Raw genomic sequence first — 17131 nt, 5'->3', positions numbered from 1 at the left:
AATAACAAGTCATGTTACTTGGCATGACGTTTAGGATATTGACCTATTTTTTGGTACTCAAAAAAGATTGATGTGATTATCAATTATCAGCCGTTGATTTTGGGGAAATTTTTTTTCATGAGCTGTGTATCAGTTGGGTTTTAGATGCGTAATCAAAAATTATTTTTGATGAAAAGAAGCATCTATCTAATGGCTAGAATGTCCCTAGTCATACCTTTTTGGTGCAAAATTTTAGAGGTCGGAGAAGCCCACTTCTAAAACACATGGTAGGCAGACTTATAAATAAAAAAGAAAAAAAAAAAACTACATGGCACCAAATGAGTCAAATTCATGGGATGCCCACTATGTACTATTGTCACATTATTGTCCTCTTTATTTTTTTTTATATGGGTATTCACAAAATATATATATATATATATATTTTCATTATTATTGATGTAATAAAGCTTGATTACAACAACATAACTTTTAGATAGGTTTAGTGTTTACACTATTTTTATATTTGTGGAGTATATTTTTGCGTTGAATTTTTATATTTATACTCAAAAGGCCTAAAATAAGTTGCTCAAATCACCCTTAAAACCTAAATTGAAACAATTCTCAAAAAAAGAAAAGAAAAGAAAGAAATACCCATAAACCTAAATTGAAAGAAGAAGAGAAACAATGTTAATCTGGTGGGGTATCTCTCAATGCTCTCATTGCAATTGTTAGGCAAATGAACGATGGCCAAGGGATTTGTAACATCCAATGGTCACAAGGGCGGTGACTTTAGGCTTTATTCTTTTCAGAAAGACCCACTAAATATTGATCAACATCATGTCATCACACACCTAAGAATATATATATATATGTCTAAATAAATAATATTTTAGGTAAAAAGGAAATAAAGAGGAAGAAGTCTAAGAAAGAAAATATAAGAAGCCAAACAAACTCTCTTTGTTTCTTTCTCCTTTTCTTTCTTGTTCTGTAGCTATAGCTTTTCATTTTTTTATATATCTTTATCAAAATTTCAGCACTTCTATAATACCATATATTAGTTTTTTAGGAGAAAATTTTAAACCAATAAAAATACCTTAATTTCCACTTTAATTCTGTGGTCTTATTTTTCATGGGTTTTTTTTTTTTTTTTTTTTTTCTGACTAAAAAGTTTTATAGGGTTTTGAAAATTTACAAACACTGAGCTAGAAAAGTCTATAGTCAACAGGATATAGGCAATAATATTTTTCCAAGTTCTACTTCTACCCCTCACCCCCTTTTGTGGGTTAAAAAGAATTTTTTTTTTTTTTCTTGAAATTTTGCATTCTAATAAAAAAGAATTGAAATTTTTCAAAAAAAAAAACATCAAATTAAAGTAAAAGAAAGCTGAACATTTACTTCATATACAATACAACAAGAGGTCACATACAACACACACAGAGACCCTCTCTCTTTCTCTTTCTCTTTCTTCTCTCTCCCATTTCACCTTCCTTTTTTCACAACCATTTATGAGATTCCTCTAATGGTCTTTTCTTTTCCATTGGATTGTACAGATTCCTAGATGAAATACCCATCTTAATCCCTATATTTCTTGTTCATTTTTAGCTGTTCTTTGTGATTTTTCTGAGACTGTAAAGACATTAAAACTCTTCTGGGTCTCTTGGCTTTTGCTGTCTTATGCAAACTCTCTTTCTGGGTTGTTGCAGAAAAGCCTTTGTACCCAGTATTATTATTATGCCATACAAGGCTTGAAAAGAACAATTATATATTTTCACACAATTTTTTTTTTTTATAAAAAAAAAATTAAACTTTTGTCTATAAATTGGTGCTTTTTTATTTGCTACTTTTTTATTATCTATTTCTGGGCGAATTTTCTTTGAATATCTTTTTCTTCACTTGAGGAAAAGAGAGAGACATGGGCAAGCAAGGGCCTTGCTGTCACTGTGGAGTTACAAGTGAGTTCTTGTTTCTCCAATTTTTTTTTTCTTATATATAATTTGAACATAAAATAAAAATTGGTTCTTCATTGCTTTAATTTTCAACTAAATCTTATGCAAATGGTTTTATATAAATAATTCTTTCATGGAAATGAATAACTGTGTAGGAAAGGGAAGATATTACCTGGACAAAGGAAATGAATTTACAGTATGTACTGCTCTTTGTATTGTTCTGTTTGCATATTCCAGAACCACAAGTATTCTTGTTTTCAGTTTGAGTTTGTTCATGAATTTATTTTTTCATTTTTGATTGTTTCCTTAACTCTGTACTTTTTTATCTCTTTGTTGGGGTTTCTCTCCTTTGACTGTCTTTCAAGTTTAAACTAAATCACCTGTTCAAAATTGATTTTTGAGTCTGTTGAATACTGGGTAGTTACAGAGTCTACACGTTACTTGTAGTGCTTTCCCATTGCTCTCTAGGTGTTCGTGAACTAAAATACCAAGTCAAACTGTAGTTTCTGTTGGTGTTTTTGCTAACTTAAGGATTCAACTCACAAAAATGTTCCCTTTTTATGATACCCGTGTGTCATTTCCTTTTTGCCTTGGACTATGTTAATGATAGGTTTCTTCCTGGTGTTCCTTCTAAACCATTTCTTGCTGTTTGTCATTGGAGTGTGTTTGTGCTACCATTCTCTCAAACTTCACTGGTCATGGTTACTCTAAAGGCTCATGGTTTTAATAAGAACTACTCCTAAAAAAACCTACTTCTTTTCAATGTGGAGCTTTTGTTCCAACTCACATTTTCATTTTCATTAGGATGGAAATTGTTCTGAAGCTTAAACTGTTCCTTTATAATTGCAAAAGAGTTTGGTTTGTTATCACAAAACTTAGTGTCAAGTACATTATTTTGGGTGCTCACTCAACATTGAAGATGTTCTTACCTATTTTCCACAACTTCAATAGCTCAAGTCAGCTCAACAAGTTCAATTTTAATCATTTGAGTTAGTACTACAAGTATTCCTTTTGCTTATGAGTCTGTTGAATAGAAGTAGAACAAAGAGGGTAAAAGCTTATTCACATTACCAATCATTGTTACCTTCTAGTCTGCGCTTCAACCGTTTGAGCTTAATGTTAAAGTGACTCGAAGATTTAACAATGCTTAATTGGTTTTGGGAATTGCCAATGACCTTTAAGTCAAATGGCATTTCCTGGTGTTTCAAACTGAGCAATTAAGTGTTCCAACCCCCTTCCCCACTTACAATGTATCAAAAATTGGTTTTGGGAACTACTTCTGACAAATGGTGCTGTTATGAGCAAAACCTCAAGAGCAATCCAATTCGTTTTGATTTGTTTGTTACTCAGTTAGTGCCCCTTGTCTCAGTCATTTGTTAATGGGTTAGAGTTCACCTGTTATATCAAAAAGAAAGTCCTATCTTCTTGTCTAGTCCATCTAGACTTATGCCACGGATTCCATCCCGTATTTCTTCCTGCATTAAGAGAAGTCCATATAGACTTATCCCACGGATTCCATCCCATGTTTCTTCCCGCATAAAGAGAATTATAGTAGTACCTATCATCCTAGGTTACATTGGGAGAAGTGGCAACCTGGGTTTACATTTTTAAGTATGGATGGGAAACTATTGTTTTTTGAAAGGAAATGAAGCAATGAACTAACGATCTAAATCCGGCACATGCTAGAAAAAGGTACTTGCAAACCTGACAAATCATTAGTTGCAGGTAATGTCCATGTGAAACTGCTAACATCCATTTGTCCCATTCATCTAATTGTAAAAGTGATTTTTTGTTTCTATCTCTTCATAATTGCCATGCACTTTTTCCTTTTTAAAATTTGTTAAGAATAAGTTGTGCTTGACAACTCTTTGATTAAAGGTCAATGCTACTTTCATTCCTGGTCTGAGCTTATGCTCAAACATTATTATATGTTCGGCTGACCAACTAGAGCTGAGCCATTTTCTAATTCGAGAGGTTTGGGCTTTTCCAATCCTCTTTTCCACAGTCCAGCTATTATTAGTTCCATGGAACCAGCTGCTCTTATATTGTTCTATTGTGTGATAAGAGTCATAGTTAACCATAATGCTATTTAACAGGCATTGCTTCTGAGCATGCTGCTCTTTGCTTGTACAGTTGGTTAAAATGCTGGAACCATTGTCTCATTCCAATCTGTCATTCAGCATTAAACTCTGTGGGTGAATACAAACTGTCATAAAATTGTTTAATCTTTGTCTTGCAGATACGCTAAGCTCTGTCCATATAGTTTTGTAATGGCTTGTATGCACATTTTTCATCTTCTAGGCTTATCACTTCTTGATACATTGATGAGATGACATCAGTTTGTGGGGTTCTTTTCATGTTAACATGACAAATGAAATTGGATTAATTTGAAGTTTTAGATGAGTAATTGCTTAAAGTTCATCTGCTAATCTGTATTATATCTCTCTTGTGCTTAAAGTCATTTTATTGTACTGATTGCTGACAAACAAGCATTTTAACAGGCACTCCTCTTTGGCGCAATGGTCCTCCTGATAAGCCAGTCTTGTGCAATGCATGTGGGTCTCGGTGGAGGACAAAGGGAACACTCGCAAATTATACCCCTCTACATGCACGGGCGGAACCTGATGATTATGAGGATCACAGGTATTCCAGGGTGAAAAGTATATCAGTAAATAAGAACAAAGAAGTGAAACTGCTCAAAAGAAAGCAAAATAGTGATAATATGATGGTTGGAGGGGGTGCCCCCGATTACAACCAGGGTTTTCGTAAGGTGATAGATGAAGATACAAGTAATAGATCAAGTTCTGGCTCGGCCATTTCTAACTCGGAGAGCTGTGCACAATTTGGCAGTGCAGATGCAAGTGATTTGACAGGTTGGACACTCGCCACAACTAGTAGTCTTGGGGCCTGTTCCTTTATTGCAAAAAAGAGATTCTATTTTGTTTCATTAGAACAAAGAGTGATGGAGTTTACCTTATTTTAAAGTCAATGGAAGAGTTGTTAATTCGTTTCCAAATGTCTAATTGCCTGTTGCTATTATAAGTTTTATGTTTGGTATTAGGGAAGAGTGGATTCAGGAAAAAGGTTCCATAATAAAAGAGAAAAAACAGAGAAGAAGACACTATGATATGTAGTTTGTGCCTTTGCGGCAAAATAAGATTGATGTCTTGTTAGATACAAGTCAAAATAAAAGAAGCACCCTCCTTTCATTTTTCAGAATGCGAAACTCTGGAAGTTGGCTGCTATTCACATCATGTTCATCTATTATTGGCGAGAAATTCATGGTTTTATGGTACTAAGAAAAATTATTATGATAAATGCCTTATTTGATTAGTATAATGAACTCCATCTCCATGATTGTATTCCCCCTTTAATCTAATGGAGCCCAAAAGTAATTCAACACCATTGATTTTCCTTGATCAAAGTTCTAGTTGTGGCTGACAGTTCTAAGTGCATTTTTCCTGTATTCATGTAAGGTATTCATTGTTATAAATTTTTTCTGCAGGTTTTTCCTTGGGAAGTAGATCTTTTTCCGAATGAGTTTTGGTTATGGACTCATTTTTAATCTGTTTTATTTATTTTTTTCATCATCATTTGATTATTTTACTGTACCTGCATGATGAAGTTTTGTTCTTTTATAATAGCTTAGTAAATCTGACAATATGTGTCATCCAATTGGTGTCCTTCCAGGTCCAGCTCAGTCAATGGTGTGGGACTCAATGGTGCCTTCTAGAAAGAGGACCTGTGTGAGTCGTCCAAAGCAATCTCCAGTTGAGAAGCTTACAAAAGATCTTTTTACAATTTTACATGAACAACAGTCTTCATATTTCTCTGCATCTTCTGAAGATGATCTGCTTTTTGAGAGTGAAACACCAATGGTCTCTGTTGAGATAGGACATGGAAGTGTTCTCATTAGGCATCCCAGCTCAATAGCTCGAGAAGAGGAATCTGAAGCTAGCTCACTTTCGGTTGAGAACAAACAATTTCCATCTAATGAGGCTTATTCCCACTATTCAATCACTTCTGTACATAATGGCAGCAAAGGTGTCAATTTCCCAAGTCCTGGGGTTGAAAAAATTAAGAATCATGCTGGACAAGGGATGCAACCAGAGCATCTTAAAAGGTAACTTCTTCCTGCACTAGTTTCAGAACTTATGCATAATTATGTATGAAGATACATATGCAGGTGTTGTCATTCAACTTAGAAAGGAAGTTTTATACTTGTTGACCTCCAAAAATTTTTAGTACAATAGAATTGTAATTGGTAAGCATAACTATAGATTCGTGTCCCAACATCAATACAGAGCCTGCAACTTGTTTCAAAAGAAATAATAGAAATGTCTTTGCTGTGTATTTTCCCTAGAACACTGATCATAAGTGTGACTGTGAGTCATGGACCATATGTGGAGAAACTGTTACTCCATGGGCAGGGAAACATATTGAAATCATCTCTCACCATAATTAATATTTCTTCTGTTTGCAATTACAGGGACAAGTCTCAGAATGAAAACCTACAAATCCTGGCCAGCCGTAATTCACCACTGTGTAATATAGATTTGAATGTAAGTTTTGTTCCTATGCTTCTTCTTTGGTTGTGCCACTGAAGCTGATTTTTTTCAAATTTGATGTCATTTAACTAATAGCAAATGCAAATAAGGCCTGTGATCAAGTTATCCATTTCTTTAGGAAGCAACCTAAACCGTACATAACTTTATGCATAGCACTATATGTGGTGTTCACAAACTTCTGAATTTTTGTAATGGTTATGATCTCTTCAATTCTTGTCTTATTCCTGTATCCTGTTGCCGAGTGATCCTGGATCCAAATTAATTGATGTGTTGAGTGCTTATCATAATTGTAGTTCATGTTTTGTGTAGGATGTTCTAAACTTTGAGGAGTTAATGAGAAACTTGACAAATGAAGAGCAACAGCAATTGCTGAAGTATTTATCTCCAGTTGACACTCTTAAAGTTCCTGATAGGTTGGCATCCTTTTTGTCATATAATCTTGACATTTATCACTGTTGACCACAAGATACTTTTTCCATAAAATGTCATGTGCAACAATGAGCATTTATTTATTAATTTTGCAAGATGAAACACATTGCATATGCTGTGTTTCATCAATATGTCCTTTGCAAGCATGAATACGTTAAATCCATGTTAGGTATGTTTAAAACCATTTCATACATACATTTGCAATTGAGTGGACAATCCAGTCTTTTGGAGTGGAGCAATATTGCTGCATGAGTTTAAGTTATAGCAACGCAGATAGATGCACACACTGACACACACACTCTTGAATCCTGATGCTTCAATTCTTTTTGAGAGTGTCACTTAGTATCCAAAGAGAAAGATTAAATAAGGTGAGCTATGGTCTATGGTGTTCACCTTGTCTGGTATTTACTGGGTAATGCCAAAGACTGTGGTGGAGCTTTTAGCATGTTGGCAAGAAAAGTTTGGCCGTCATCACAATGGTGTTATTTGGATGGCTGTCCCTAATTGCTTGATGTGGTGCATTTGGCGGGAGAGAAACAACTGGTGCTTTGAGGATTCAGAAAGGACAGTAGCCGATCTTAAACTTTTCTTCTTTAGAACGCTGACTAATTGGATATCCATTGTTGGAAGCCATTCCATTTTTTCAATCTATGATTTGATGGATGTTTGTAACTTATGTACTTGATTGTTATGATCCCTAGCTGTATACGTCGTGTATAGATTTGAATAAATTTTACATTACTTATCCAAAATAAAGATCCTGCCCTCATGGTTGTTTTAATTGTTGCATGCAGCCTCAAAAGCACTTTTGATAGCCCTCAATTCAAGGAGAACTTAATTTACTTTCAGCAATTGCTTGTGGAAGGGGTATTTGACAACTCCTTCTCAGGAGCAAAATCTGAAGACTGCAAGAATTTGAAAAGGCTTGCAATATGCAATTCATCGAAGTGCAAATGGGTTGAAAGCTATCATCTACTTAAGGTTTGAGCTGGCTTTTAAAATCTGAATGTCATTAGATGAAAATTTTAAAATTAATTGATTCTTCCGCCATTGTATGGCAACTAATTAACATCTTTCTATAGCTGCAGAAATATAAAAATAGTTCTGGAGGATCCGTTTTAGGACCCAATGCAACTGCCTCAAGTAATTTCATAAATGTCAAGAGATTTCATGACAGCCAAAGCCAAAATCTTCCAGGTTTGGTGAAGATTTTATTTTTGGCAGTAATTTGTTAAATGGCCTTGTTTTTTTGTCTGAATATATCTGGTGGACATGGAAACACTTCAAAGGGTTTAACTCAACTTTTTTTTTTTTGATAACTCAAAGGGTTTAACTTAACTTGGATTTTCTTATGCTTGGTTTTTCCTATGAGGAGGAAAATTACTTGAGAAGCCTAAAAAGAGCTTCAAAAGTTGAGCCAATGTCTTTGCCTAATGACAACTAGGTGTTACTTGTACAACTGATGTGGTGAAAAGATAGTCTTCTTAACATCATCTGCAAGTTTTTCCATCCAGTTAGAAAGTGCATACAAACATCTTTTCAAAACTTGCGTTCTTCCATTGTTTCTGTTCTATCTTGTTTAAGTTACTTTTATTGTAATTATAAATTATATTAGTAAGATAAAATTTACGAATCACACAGACACAAGTCAAATACAATAACAAGAAGTCTAATCCCCCTTTTCTCCTTGCACTTCTCAATTCCTCTTGTCCTGTCCACCAATAAGTTGTATTCCATTCTTGTGGTTCTATGTTAATTTGGCAGTTGGCACTACCTGGAAGTACACAATCCTCATAATCACCTTTGGACTGGACATGGGACACCGAGGGTTGTTCCTATTAGGCATTTTATGCACATAAGCTAAGGCAATATTCTCTCATATTTAAAATAATAATAGTAATTAATTAATTATGGGGCCTTTAAAGTGCTCTTGGACTTGGAACCCCAAGAAGGCATACTCATAAGACAAAGCAAATATGAAGTTATTTTCACCAGAGAATGGATAATTACTGGAAATTTACCTCTCTCTCTCTCTCTCTCTCTCCCTCTCTCCAAACATTCAATTACAGTGGTTTTAAAGTATGAGATTATGACTAGATATGCCATGGACAATTTTGTTTTGTAGATTGTAAAGTGAGCAGCATTATCACTTTAAAACTTCATAAAATGGTAATATATGCAATAACATTAATATACACTGGAATGGTTCTTAAAGAGTATCCTGCATCTTGCAGAAGTGAAGACTGCAATGAAGTGCCCAAAAAGGATGATTGTGAAGGCTAGCTATGAGAACAAGGAACTTATAGACAATGATAGTTCTTGCTTTAGTCCAAGAAGCCTATTTGCTTTGCCAACTGAAGGTAGCTCCCTCATGTTGGATTCTTTCAATTTTGTAGAAGAAAATTCTGATCAGGACCTGCTGCTGGATGTGCCATCCAATGGCTCTTTCCCACAGGCAGAGCTCCTTCACCCATCTTTAAGTTTTGATGGCCAACAGGCAAGCACTAGTAGTAGTTCAATATACCCACATCTTGTCCGCCGCTGACAATGTAAACGGTTTCTAATCACTAGGGCTATATTGTAGGTATGCCTTTGAAACCTGTGACTTGGATTCACATATTTTGAATGGTAAACGGGAAGTCTGTGAATGAGGTTTGCTGGTTGCTCCTTATTTCTTTTATCCTTTTTGAACTCGGAATAGTAAGGGTTGAATTTTGTGGGCTTTTTGTATAGGTTACAACAGATTGTAATATATAGCTCATAATACGGAACTGGTAATTCCAGAGTTTTGTATGCAATTTTTAGTTTTTGTCTTGCATAGTAACTTAAAGATACCTATTGTAGGGTTGCTTTATTTGTACTCAATATTTTAGCCAAGAAAAAAATGAAAAGAAAATATATGTATTTTAAAAAAAGGGTGTGAAAACTTTGTGGGATGCATGTGAAGGAAGTTGACGTTTAGCCTGCCTTTATGGCTTGTGGTGGAGACCTGCATTGTTCAATTGGCTGATTGCATCATAAGATTCATAACAATCTGTCTGCTATCCACCAAAGGATAAAAAATACAGAAAAAAGAAAGTGGTGCTTATATGATAAGCTTCAGAGTTTGACCTTAGTTTTAAATTTAATCTATAAGTTTTAATGTATTTAGTGTTGATGTTATTGTTTCAAATTTGTTGCTATCTGTATCTGTAATAAATTATTTTCATTGAAAGTAACTAGGTACCACACAACAACACTTTGGTTAGGAAAATCTTGGCTTCTAGAGGCTTAAATATATCTCCCTTCTGCCCTAGACTTGGCTCGAGTACAGAATTTATTGTGCATATGCTTTGTGGCATCAAGATTCTTTTGGAACAATTCGGGTATTCTACGTTTTTGCATCTCCTCTTTTGGTTCACTCCTTTATGATTGGTTTCATGTCAATTGTAATTCTTTGATGATTCTCTATAAACATATTGGTTTTCCACCCAAACAAGCAATTCATTGGGCCTCAAGCAAACTTTTTGGAGAATTGCTTTCATAGGGCCTTAAAATTTTTCTAGATTTTGGGGGTAGTTATTTATTTATTTTTCAAATTTTTTTCAGAGAGAAGTTTCAGATTGCATTTATTAATAAAGGCTAAATTTGCGGTCTAGTGGTACATCTTCCATCCATGATAAAATTGCTTGTCTAGCTAAGGAATTGGCTACTGCGTTCCCTTACTAACGAACATGAAAAAAGCTAATGCATTCCCTTACGGATGAACATGAGAAAAGCTAATACATTAAAACTTTACTGACGAACATGAGAAAAGCTAATGCATTCCCTTACCGATGAACATGAGAAAAGTTAGTACAATAAACTAAGACGCTGGGATCTTTGAATCACGGATTAAGTGACCGAACATGGTAAGAGAGTTTCCCTGATATTTGGATTAAGTTCAATGAACTGAGGGGCCTCTTCTTTTGTTGGAAAACTTCAAACCATAGTAATATGCAGTCCAACTAATATTTATTGATTCTAAGAGTGATTTCAATTATGTAAGATTTTTTGTTTTTTCAACGGGTTTACTTTTATGAAGGGGGAATGAAATAAGTAAATTTGGAAGTTCATACTTCATAGCAATGTGAATGAATAAGAGGAAAATAGAAAAGTAATTTAGTGTTCTATTTTATAGACAAAATATAGAGAGGGGGGGGGGGGAAGTGGTGTAGTGATTTGATCATACTATGTGTTTACAAATTTGAAAAATTGTGTAATAGATAGACATGTTTCATCCATTCAAGAATGTAAATATCGTTTTAAAGATAAATGAAATTAGTATTTATTTTTATCTATTTGGAAGTCTGTCTTGTATAAATTTAAATGTTGACAATGTATAAAAAATAGTAATGAACTTCTGAGCTGCAAATTATTAGCCTAACGTGGAGGTATGAACTTTGTTGAAGTAGTCCCATTTATCAAATTAGGAGATCTTGATTCTCTCAAAGCAACTAATAAAAAGTTAGGTTCTTAACACTCGCATAGAAGTCAAACATGTTTTCATTGGGCATTAAAATAGTCATGTGTACTACTTTGGCTGCTTTGGGAAGATCATAGGCTAAGGATTTTGTTTTGTTAAATTATCTTCTCGTTACTTTTGATAACTTGGTAGACTTTAGTCTTTGAATTGTTCTTATCATTTTTTTAGTATAATATACTTCCTTAATTACTGGAATTAGCCTCTTCAAAACAAAATTTTGAGGGTAAAGTTGTCTGCCATATCCTCTCTCAAACCCTACAAAAGTGAGAAATTTATGCATAGAGTGTGACCTTTTTTTTTATTTTCTTAATTACCCCCAAAAACAACCTAAGAAAATTGAAAATTATTTTGGAAAGCTTTTGGATCAAGCCTAATTGATATATGGTAGTAAGGATTTACATCACTATCTAAGAAGTTTGCATGCAAACCCATACCCATACAAGGAGAAAAATCACAAAGAGTATAAAATTAAGTAAATAATGGTCATAAACATAAACCAATACCCATACATGTCTCTTTAAATACACAATGCATTTTCATAAAGCGGATGGTAATTCAAATCTTAATACAAGCAATTGCAAATAGTTTATAAGCATTCAACCATTTAAAATTTCAACAACTGTTTAGCATTAAATCGAACCAAAATAGAAATCAACAAATGATAAATGGAACAATTAGAAATTTGTAATTTTTATTATTATTAAATAATTTCAATGAAGGGCACCAAAGGGTGCAAAAGTACATTAAAAGTATACATGAGACTTTATAAGGTTTGTGTATATCTATTTTATGCTAAAAATACGTACTCTCTAGGGGTAATAAAAAATTTTCACAAATTTAAATTAAATGAGAATTATTCAAGTGGGTTTGAATTAACTCAATTAGTAAGTCTCTGTTATTGAATAAAATATTTGTGTTCAAATTCTGTCTACATCAAAATTAATTGATGTTTTAACCTAATAATAAAGAATAATCATCAGCACATTATAAGTTCAAATTTTATTATATTTAAAAAGAAAAAAGAAAAAAAAGCGAGAACCATTCAAAGATAATTGAAAGATAAGTGTTGCCCTTAGGTGCAAGTAGCAAAAGCTATGTGCATGTGTAATTCAAGTGGGCCAACCATTAGCTATTTGCTTGTGCAATTCAAGGGGGAATATTTGCCTACATATTTGGAATCATCTTTTAGAGCCTGTAGAGCCTTTTTGGTGCAACTAAACCAGCACATACCTTGCTCAGGAGAAAATATACCATGCGTCGGATGCATGGTATACCTCCCCCTTGCCGAAACCGTGAAACAGATGATGATTCTTGGAAGTCAAAACTATACAAGATGTGACTATCATGGTTTCTGGACCTGCTGTGACTGATATCCTTCACTAACCACTAATGGCAGAAGCTAATTTAACAGAGGCCATGAATTGTGAGCCATTAACTTATGACTCAAAAACAGTAGGCAAGTTGACTAGTGTCTGTCTATGAGTCTATCCATGAAAGACACAAAATATAGTTCTAAACAAGATTCACTATACAAAATTGCAATTACATTGCGTACTTTTACTACCTCTACCTCCCTAATTTGAAGCCAAAGCAAAAGTTCCTATCCTCTCCATTTTGCTTTTTGAAATAGACATGGTCCATTTGGAAAACACCCTTTTTCCCATACTGGCTACCGCATCAACAGCTCCCAAAAAGTCAATGACCCCAAAACACATCCCTTTTTTCCCATTTAGCATCCAAAATTTACAACCCCTAAAATTAGTCAATGCCCCACAAAACATACTACCACTTCTTCCACCATGGTAAAGACCAAAACTTCCATTTTTTTTTTTTCTCTCCAGACCTAATCATCTTCATCATCAAATGCTTCAAACCCCTTTTCCGGCCACCAACACGGCCGCGGAAAAGTCACTCCACGCCGCATACAAATCTCTGAAACACTAACACTCTTAAGATCATCATTCTTTTCTTCATCATCATACCTCTGTTTTAACATTTTCAACACATCCAATATTGTAACCTCCTTCCCAATTACGCCACGATTATTCTTCACTCCCTCTGCTCTGCTCTCCTCCTGCGCCATTGACGCCGGCAGCACGCGGTACCTCTCGCTACCATTCGCCTTTTCGCGGAACTTCTCCTGATTCTTCTCTTCACCTTCTTCCCAATCGTCTTCTTCCGATTCAGAATCAACAATTACGGTATCACCATAAGGAAACTCCAGCTTTCTCTTTGACGAGCCTTCCATGGAAAGTTGGGCTTCTTCTTCGTCTTTGTTCTCTTCCACTGCCATTTCTTCAATAATTTCAGTATCTTGATGAGTCAATTGAGCCTCAGAATCCGAATTTTTCGAAAGCCCTAATTTCTTCGATGGCTCCGGAAACCCTAGATCAGAGTCCTTCCCCAAATCAACAGCCTCATCGCCGTCCGTACAATTGGGCTCGGGAGCGCGTGGTCCGTCGACCGCCGGATCATCGGCGGCCACCGGTGGCTGCTGTTCTTCCGAGCTGGCGAGTAGAGAACCCTCGGTTGGGGTCTGGAACAGGTCCTGAGGGGTACTATCGTCTTTCTTCTGCTCCTCCTCCTCGTCGAAAGTCTCTGGCAGAGACACCATGACGATCCCCGTGGACTCCACTTCCATTTCCATGGGCTGGGTCGGGTCGTCGGAGTCTTCGTTAGCGTCGTGGTCGGAGCATCCGTCTCGTCCTGTGGCAAACCCGCAGTGGCGTAAGCGCTCCTCTTGCGAGGCCGAAATGTGGCAGAGCTCCGTAATTGAGGCAAATGGGTCGTCCATTTTTAGGGTTTGGAGTCAGAACTCCGAAATCGGAACCATACGAGGGTTTGACCGTTTTGTTTTGTTTTTCTTTTATATATATATATATATAATATATATTTATTTATTTTTAAAAATTGAGCGGAAATGTAAAACGGTTATTATTTTGCGTTTTGGGGATTTTTAATTTTATTGGGTTTTGCTTCCCGCCTTTTTTTTCTATTCTGGTTGATAAATTTTGATTGACGGTTGGGCTTTGGGCTTTCGCTTTCGCGGGTTTCAGTTTTTAATAACTTTCTCGAAGCGGTGTCGTTTATTGTGAACTTCTTGGGAGTCTTAAGAGATGGCAATGGGGCAGGGTGGGGCTGAAGGATGTGGTCTTTACCTCACCCTGCATGGTTTTTTCTTATCCCATTTCCACCCTGCCCTGCATGAAGGGGAAAATATCTTGCCCCATCCCTGTCCCTTAGGGCCATGCGATGTCCTGTCTTATCCTGTAAAACTCTATTTCTTGTTAATTTGTCCTACAACTATTACAATTTTTTCAAATAATATTATATGTTTCAATAATAAAAATATATTTGAAATTATAAATAAATTTATCTCATCAAATCAAACTAATTTTTAGCAAAAACAGGATAATATTATTTAAGTGTTTAATAAAACAATATCACAACAAAAATCTCATAGTATGACACAATAAAATAATCCAAACTCTTAATACATAACAAAAGAAAAATTGCCTAGTTCTTCAAAAAGAATCTCCACTTTCTTCCATCATTGTGACACCACTTTCTTCTTCATCATCATAATCATCAAAGATGTTTTAGAATGTATCTTCAATTCCATCTACGGTAGATGAAAAGCCTAAAAAAAGGTAAAATAAATTCAATCAAACAATTGAAAAATATAATAAAGAATGCAGCAACATAAATCATTGCATAATTAAACTAGTAAATTTAATTACCATTAATTTTAGCCCATAACCAATTTTGAGCACACATTAATGCCTCCATAGTCTTTTGATTAAGTTTACTGCAATGTGGACTTAACAATTGACCACTTGTGCTAAATGATGACTCTGAGGTAACAATTGACTTTGGAATGGCAAGGACATCCCTTGCAATATGTTTCAAAGTAGGATACTTAGGCCCATTAGATTTCCACCATGCTAAAATGTCAAAATCCACAGCTCTTGGCATTAAATCATCCTCAAGGTAATGGTCCAACTCCAATTTAATATTCCCACTCCTTTCTTTTTCTTTTTCTTTTTGACTAAGATATCTTTCAAAGTCCATAAGGGAGTCATTAACTTGCGGATCCTCTCCCACACAAGGGCCACAAGTACTTTCCCTACCCATTCTCCCAGAACTATAGCCACGAATCATTTCATAACAAATATCTCTAACCCTTTGAATTTCATTATTAGCTTCATCACCATAAATTATTGGAAAATAATATTCTAACAATTCAATCTTATATCTTGGGTCTAATATGGTTGCCACGGCCATAACACCATGAATCACATTCCGATAACAATCAAATTTTTCCAAAATTTTCAATGCCATACTCCTAATCACCTCACTTGCGCTTGTAAAACCAAGAATTCAAAGCTATTTTTATTTCACACACCTGAGGAAAGAAAAGATTAGTTGTAGGGTACGAGGTACTTGAGAATAGCTCTCTAACCTTGTGAAACACTACCAGTCTCTCATATATACTACTTGTCATCTCCCATTCTTCCTCCGTTGGAATGCACTTATAAGATGACTCACATATGTTCAATCGATAAAAGACATTTTGATACTTTATAGCAATAGAAAGCATGAGATAGTTAGAGTTCCAATGAGTCTTACAATCAAGGGCTAGTTCTTTGGTGCATTCAACATGTGTTTGTCAGACTGTTTTTTCAAACTTCTGCCTTCTCTTTGTTGATGCAGTTTAAAATCCCAAACTTTCTCAAACCTTTTCAATGCATGATCCAATTACATCCAAACCATCCTGAACAATCAAATTAAGAACATGTGCTGCACAGTGCACAACGCATATGCAACATTAATCCGCGCATAATAACTGCACCACATTGAAGCTTATCTAAGATAATTTTTATAACTGCATCATTGGTATTGCTATTGTCCATAGTCACAATAGATAACTTCCTATCAATATTCCACTCCAACAAAGTATTTAGAAGGACACTAGAAAGCACTTCTTTTGTATGTGGATGTAAAATATATTAGCAACGCGCTAATATATCTAATATATCTCTAACAGTGGAAATGGCATATAAATAAACCTTAAATGAAAATTTTAAATAATTAGAACTAACAATGATATAAGTTCATAAAACATTTGAAAAGAATTTAATTAAAACATAAAAATAAATATATACTTCAAAAAAAGTACCTCATAACTCAGTTTTGAAATCTCCACAAACCATCAATGAAGTGTGCTGTTACAACCATAAAGCCTCGCCTTTTGTTTTGTGAAGTCCACATATCAGTGGTAATAGAAATTCTACCCTGATTCTTATCAATTTCATGCTTTGATTTCTCCCTTTCTTTCTCATAGATGCTCAAAATGTCCTTCTTGATTGTGTTCATAGAAACCGTCCTAAACAATGGTTGAAGAGAAGTTGAATATTTTCTAAAACCAATGTGGTCAACTATAGAAAGGGGATACTCATGCAAGATGATCATAAAAGCAAGTTCATTTCTTGATACATATTGATCAAAATGATAAGTATTCACACTCGCCATTGAATCCACTTTATTTTGATCCTTCGCCAACATTTTTTGATTCATATCCCTAATGTCTTGAAACTTTCTCCTTGGACATATTTTCACGTGGTCATGCAAATGTTTAGTGCCATAATTGGATCCCCTTACTAGTAATTTCTTACAATAACTGCACTCGGCCTTATCTTTCTCAT

At 34.9% G+C, this 17131-nt stretch overlaps 2 protein-coding genes across 8 annotated transcripts; one reads left to right on the top strand and one right to left on the bottom strand.

Annotated features, from left to right (window-relative positions):
- The first annotated feature begins 1383 nt into the window (after window positions 1-1383).
- Window positions 1384-9776, top strand: LOC115971081 (GATA transcription factor 26-like). Of its 7 annotated transcripts, none has more exons than XM_031090770.1 (9): window positions 1854-1931; window positions 2081-2121; window positions 4427-4798; window positions 5616-6048; window positions 6415-6487; window positions 6803-6906; window positions 7717-7903; window positions 8005-8119; window positions 9157-9776. In XM_031090770.1, the coding sequence occupies exons 3-9, from the start codon at window positions 4648-4650 to the stop codon at window positions 9465-9467; spliced, it is 1374 nt and encodes a 457-aa protein (XP_030946630.1). In that variant the 5' UTR covers window positions 1854-1931; window positions 2081-2121; window positions 4427-4647; the 3' UTR covers window positions 9468-9776. The 7 variants fall into 7 exon arrangements, with proteins under 7 accessions (XP_030946626.1, XP_030946624.1, XP_030946630.1 ...); XM_031090768.1 differs by lacking the exons at window positions 1854-1931; window positions 2081-2121 and adding an exon at window positions 2141-3650 and having other exon boundaries at window positions 9157-9419; window positions 9507-9776; XM_031090766.1 differs by lacking the exon at window positions 2081-2121 and having other exon boundaries at window positions 1384-1931; window positions 8011-8119.
- Window positions 9777-12841: 3065 nt separating this feature from the next.
- Window positions 12842-14272, bottom strand: LOC115970708. Its single transcript, XM_031090294.1, has one exon. It carries the CDS (start codon window positions 14218-14220, stop codon window positions 13270-13272), a length of 951 nt encoding a protein of 316 aa, XP_030946154.1. The 5' UTR covers window positions 14221-14272; the 3' UTR covers window positions 12842-13269.
- Window positions 14273-17131: the final 2859 nt, after the last annotated feature.

This window comes from Quercus lobata, chromosome 12 (genome assembly GCF_001633185.2).
Source record: "Quercus lobata isolate SW786 chromosome 12, ValleyOak3.0 Primary Assembly, whole genome shotgun sequence".
Taxonomy (NCBI): Eukaryota; Viridiplantae; Streptophyta; class Magnoliopsida; order Fagales; family Fagaceae; genus Quercus; species Quercus lobata.
Note: the sequence above shows the minus strand (reverse complement) of the source record. Positions and strands in the feature narration are given on the sequence as shown.

Bases quoted from the DNA above. Each gene is read 5' to 3' on its own strand.
- LOC115971081 (XM_031090763.1), top strand. From the start codon at position 3,605: ATGCTAGAAAAAGGTACTTGCAAACCTGACAAATCATTAGTTGCAG. The intron at 3,651-4,426 runs GTAATGTCCATG...GCATTTTAACAG, and splicing joins TGACAAATCATTAGTTGCAG to GCACTCCTCTTTGGCGCAAT. The intron at 4,799-5,615 runs GTTGGACACTCG...GTGTCCTTCCAG, and splicing joins AGATGCAAGTGATTTGACAG to GTCCAGCTCAGTCAATGGTG.
- LOC115970708 (XM_031090294.1), bottom strand. From the start codon at position 14,220: ATGGACGACCCATTTGCCTCAATTACGGAGCTCTGCCACATTTCGGCC.